General features: G+C 41.5%; 1 protein-coding gene across 1 annotated transcript in view; it reads left to right on the forward strand.

Moving 5' to 3' along the window:
- LOC147729252 (CD59 glycoprotein-like) overlaps positions 1-4968 on the forward strand; it is a 142084-nt gene extending 137116 nt beyond the window's left edge. The window contains exon 4 of the mRNA XM_086959551.1: positions 3152-4968. Within this exon, the coding sequence (XP_086815677.1) occupies positions 3152-3345 (194 nt within the window). The 3' untranslated portion in view covers positions 3346-4968. The remainder of the gene's footprint in view (positions 1-3151) is intronic.
- Positions 4969-6000: the final 1032 nt, after the last annotated feature.

Genomic DNA, 6000 nt, shown 5'->3' on the forward strand with positions numbered 1-6000 from the left:
ACGGTTACTTTCTCACCGCAAAAAAACTTAGCCAATTCTAAATCACAGTGCAACAGTCATTACTACAACATTAGACCAGTGGCAATTACCATTGCCAAACGCAGGAAGTGAACATCTTACGCAAGTAAATAGTTAAAATATTTTACACAAAACTAAGAACCGTATGATTTATAACATCTAACGCGGCAGTATTATACTAGGATAGCGCAACCCAACTCGATAAAAACAGGGGTCGGATAAAAGAAAATACATTTCGTCAAAATAAAGAGGGTCCTTAATTGGATATATTAAAATAAGATGTAGACCTAAATGTGGGTATCTAACCCATCGATCAAAAGAATGCGGGGACACCATATACTTAATATAATGGGCATATAGCAAAAACGGGCACCACTCCAAGATGGCGACACCGCACACATAGACCACGCCTCCCTTGTGAGTAAAACAACCAGCTGTTAGTCATTTTCTGAGATTAACTAAACATAAATAGCCGCGCTCACGGTATACACGCCAGAGTGCAGATCGAACGAGGCAGAAACACGGCGCCATAAGCGTAAAGGTAAGAACTAGAGACCCAGAGGGAATGTGAAGATTAAGGAGGGAGAAGGGTTTCTTGCAGCGCGTGTAACGGGCGCCTGTTAATCACGGTACCGGGAAGCATAGCAGTCTTCCAGTTGTAACAAGCAAAAACAGTACTCTTATATGCAGCATAATATGGGGGAAAACAAAACCATGGTAAAATACAAGCTGGCGCTCTTTGTTTCCTTTTTAGTCTTAAAAGGGAGGGCGCACTGTGGCTAGTTTAAGAAGCCCATGGTCAAGACGCGCCTTAAGATAATCTTTGAGCCCTATTCTAAATAAGCAACAGGTGTGACTGGATTAATAGACGTATGCATTAAATCTCGCAAATAAATAATACTACCGCCTAGAACCGTGAACGGTTTAAATAAATAAATAACGAATCGAATGATAGAGATTTTTTATTCCACCAACTATATGCTCTTTTGACCCCACCAGAACATATCCAGTTCCGGCGAGGCCCCTAATATATGCCCGTTCGAAGCGAGTTTTAAAACCATTGAAGGTAAGAACAAATGTTAACCAATCATACAAAATTGTCAAATACGTGTACCACAGAGGAATAGAAACATATTACCTCTCTCCAATTAGATACCGGGTTTTAAAATAAAAAGAAAAAAGAAAAAGACCAGACTAAATCTGAAGATAAAGGAACACCACCTATAGAAGCTCTAAAGAATACATAGAGGTAACGAGTGACTATTAGCTATTACCCTATAATGTAGAACAACCTTTGAGCCCTTCTCTAAGTACCTGTCATATCTACCTTCAGGCCAAATACAGCCAGTGATCCCATAGTGATTTTCCTGGAACGACGCAATTGGCGTCCAGTATCCACCGATAAAGGAATGGAGTGATATCCTTTCGCCTATATTTAGGTGAGGTTGTCGATACTGTGCAGTATATATACATATATCTTTCATTCCCCACGACTTATGTTGGAGTCCTTTCTCAACAATGATTTCCACATATGATCAATATTTGAAGGACACGAAACGTTGCATATAATTTCCAATAAGATTAACGGAAACATTAACTGTATATGGTACCCACATCAAGGGAAAATTGGAGATGCTCATATAACTGGCTATTGTTGAGTGTTAACATATATACATCCTGGGTCTATAGAGAACATGAATATGAATCCAGGGAAAATAGATTCTGATATATTATTTTGCCCCTTATGCAGGGAAAGTGAAGTCTTTCTTGTACGGAAAACCCCTACTAAGAAGTCCTGAGGAAGGTGCCACGGTACCAAGTGCAAAGCACCGAAACGCGTCGACGCATTCCCATACGAGAGAATCCACTTTTAGCTCAAAACACACCAGATGTACATGTATTATTGTCGCATGTGTGTTAGAGTATACATGCCATTTTTTGCTAGTGGATCTAGGAATCAATAGTGGTAGAAACATCAAAGTGCCACCGTTTTAAAGGGGTCTCTTCTCTTTTCTTTATTACATGTGTTGTAACAAAATCTTTGTGTTTATGATATGCAATGTAATGTGAATGTACTCATATGCTTTACAGTTTTATATTGTTCACTGATATTTTGCTGATTAACTTTTATTTTTCAGGGAAAGTTCCTTTGAAATTTTAAATGTATGCATTTTTATTGTAAACTATTGCTTTATTTTAATAAAAAATCTAGATTGTTAACAAATATTTTTCTTTGTGGAAATCATTATACAAATCTCTTCTCTTCTGACGGTGATCTATAGCAACCTGTAATCCAGGGGCTATGGTGTAACCGTGTGGGTATTGATACCAGTGGCTAACTGATACACCCCAGGGATTTCCCTTTGACTTTTTGTCCTTTGTGCCCTGTTCCCTGGCGACAGTGGGGTAATCTCTCTTTTGAAAACCGACCCTCCAAGCAACCCAGGCCCCCTCCCGATGACACCGCTGCATACCACAATAACATTCTGAATGTGGTGCAAGGGGAGTACAGCTTCTTAGTGGAGACTTTGACCTAGACGGAAAGGTCAGTTCAGTACCTCCCACCACTTGCTCAAGCTTTAACAGAGACCTTCAAAGGCCCAGTCCAGGCAAACGTTGTAACTACCAGGGCTGGTGTCCATCAGAGACCAGAACCTGCCTACTAACTCGCTGGTGGTCCACAGCACAGATTCTCCTCTTCCTGACCAGAAGAGCAAGTGGATTGATGCAACTGGCAAGCATTTGAGAATGTCTAGTTTGATCATGACAATCTCCGTGTATTAATGAAACCAAGGTTGCTGGAGGGGCCACCCTACCTGCAGGCAGTAGCACGTTTCCAATAACAGAGGATTGTTATACACTTATTTTAACTAAATTTCATGCAGTTGATTCACTTTAATTCTAGTTCATTAAAAAATGTGATAGTCCGCTATGTTAGTAATGTTAGCAAAGGATGCCACCTCGGGTGATGTCAGCCTATGTCACCTACGTTGTCCTGTGTCAGCCGTCCGCAGCTGCTGTTGGTAGTCAACTGTAAAAATAGTTTAAGCAAGCATACATTCTAAACCGAGAGTTTTGTATTTTATTTAAGATATGCACGGAGGAGTTTTAATTCCGGTTTCTTTTTTTCCAGGCTCCAGCAGACTTACCGCCTGCATACCGTACAACTCCTGCAACAATGAGTTCATTGCAAAGAGATATGGCCTCAGCAACTTTTCTTATTACTGCTGCCAAAAGGAACTGTGCAACAGCGGTGGGATGACCGTCGTCAACAAGGCCATCTTCAGCCTGGTCACCATGCTTGCACTGGTGTGGGTCTGCTTCTAAACCAGCTGCAGGCGCTGCGCAGGATCCTGCGATCGGTCCTGCTCAGGTGGTCCTGCCATGTCCATTGTAAAGAGTTAGAGCCTGATTTAGAGTTTGGGGACAGATTCCTCTCTCACGTACCACTATCATGTCCGGGGTATTACAAGAGCATTATATCCTATTACCCTTAATATAAGGCAGGCAGGATAGCCATAGAGTTGTGATGGAGTAACCAGTCTGCCAAACTCTAAATCAGGCCTTTGGTCTTCAACCTGCCTCTTGTTCTAGTTCTATTACTTGTAAACCTTTCCACTACAAATGCAAGTCTACAAGTTTTAGAATGCAAAGCAAAAAACCGAGTTAAAAGTGCTGCTTTCTCCTGGCTCAGGGCCACTCGAGATCTCTTAGCAGATAGTGACAAAACAATCAAATGATTAAAAATGTGCTGATGATAGTTGAAGCTTCGACAGAAATAGGGCTCTTCTTGCTTATCCAATCGCTGTAGATTAGGGGTGTCCAACGTTGGGTCCAGGATTTGTGCATCCGTCAGGCCCCCATTGACCCACTTGGACTGCTCTGTTACAGAAAATGTAAACCTTCTACGAAAACTGGAACAGAACCATTTGAATAGACACCCATTTTGAAAGGGGTGAGGGTAAATTTGGGTAAAAGTGTTTTGTGTGTTAAATTGGGGAGCCGGGTGAGGGGTGCCTGGTGCATTTTATACTCCTCCAAAGCATATCAAGCGGGCCAAACCTTAGACCAGAATTGTTGTATATGTGCTTTGTGCATTAATGACTATGGGTTTCCCTTTAAGCGAAAAAAGCTTCGCAGGAATAACTTTGGTTTCATACAGTGAACCAGGAGAGCTTTTCTGTTTATTCCTTTGCGCACTTTGGAAAGTGACAGACTTCGAGTATATTCCAACTCGCACCATTTGTTTTAAAAAATATGACCTTTCCAGGATAGGAAATGATCGGCAGGTACTGGTGCAGGGCCTTTAAGGTGGGCTGTACGAATGCCTATTTTATCATTTGTTAAAAAGTCTGTTTTCATTGTTATAAAAGAAATCTCTATTTTAGGCTTTCAGCAGATGTTAGTGGACTTGTGACAAAGAAAAGGAGGCGGTTAAGGTGGAGAAGCGCTTATAACAAAGATTTGAAATCCACAAGCGCTACTTGTCATCACAAACCAAGGTTGAGAACCGTGCCTCGTAATCCATACGTTCAGACTGTCTGCATCTGTGGTCAAGTGAGAAAGCAGCAAGCCAGTGAAATGTATATTTCAGTCCTCCAAAGTACCAATGGAGTAGACTCCATAAGTGCTTGTAAATTAGTTGTGCAACCAAGAACCAGTTAAATCTTTTTGAGTGCTTCTCCTGTTTTACATAATCTGCTATCTGGGCATCTACTGAATTAGGAAATCTGCACCTAAAACACACCTATATCAAAATTGCTGAATGCCGCCGTTCTGTTTTCTCGCTCTATTCATTTGTGCCAAGGTTGATTTCATAGTCTGCTATTCTGTGTGAGCATTTTCTTGTGGACTCGGTGGGCACCTGAACATAATGAAATTATTTGTAATCCCACATTGATATTTTTCTAGAGTTTTCTCTGGTTACAAATAAAATCATGAATAAACAAATCCAAAGTTATGGTGTATTTTATATTTTGCAAGATCAAAGCTTTTACACACATCTATAAAGGAAACCTAGTTCTTGATCAATCAGGTTTTACCAAGCATGACAAATCACCTATGAGCATCTTAAGGCGCTGGAGATGCTAGCTGCTTTGCGGTATTCTGTTCATTTGAACAGTCCGGTCTTCAGAACTTTCCTGAATTCCTGGAGTGATGATGCGGTCCTGATGTGCAGGGGAGGCTCGTTCCAGGCTTTGGTCTCCTGGTGAGGGTGGCAGACTGCAGGTTTCTGGTCAGTTGGTGGAAGGTCATTGTTTGATGTAGGATTGTCCTTTTTTGAGCAGGGCTTAGTATGCGTGGGTCAACATCTTGATATGGCATCTCTTATGAATTTGGAGCCAGTGTAGCTTCTTGCAGTGTGGCGTGATGCAAGTCCGTCTGGTGAAGTAGTAAATGAGTCTTTCCACTGAGTAGAGAGTGTTCTTGTAGTCTAGCTTGCTTGTGACCAGGACCTGAGTTACGGTTCTTCCGGTGTTTATTGGTAGCTACTGGAAGATCTTACAGAGCATGGGTAGTGCGTGGAAGTAGGCAGATAAGACTACGTTTACCTGTTTCTACATAGATAACTTGCTTTCTGTAGTAGGGAATCTCTGTGTATAGTCATAATCTAGTGAATAGTCCCACCCATGTGCGTGGACCCCGGCAATCAAAAATAATCTCTTAAATTGTCAAAATAATGCAGAAACTGCAAAGACACTTGAGAGAATTTAAAGACAAATAATGCAGCCTATATCCACAGGCTACACTGTCCAGTACTTCAACTAGAAATTCCACCAAAACACACTACACATAATACAGCCTGCCAGTTTCTACATAGAGAAACTTTCCTCCCCCCAGTAAAAGACTCTGGAATGATAGAGAGGAAGGTAGGGACAGACAAGCCCCATAGGCTGCCATTATGTGGCTTAAACAGGATACTGTGCCTTTAAGGAAACCTTCTAGAAGCTTCTCCCAGTATCCCAGAATGCATAGCAGGTC

Source organism: Lissotriton vulgaris, chromosome 2_2 (genome assembly GCF_964263255.1).
Source record: "Lissotriton vulgaris chromosome 2_2, aLisVul1.2, whole genome shotgun sequence".
Taxonomy (NCBI): Eukaryota; Metazoa; Chordata; class Amphibia; order Caudata; family Salamandridae; genus Lissotriton; species Lissotriton vulgaris.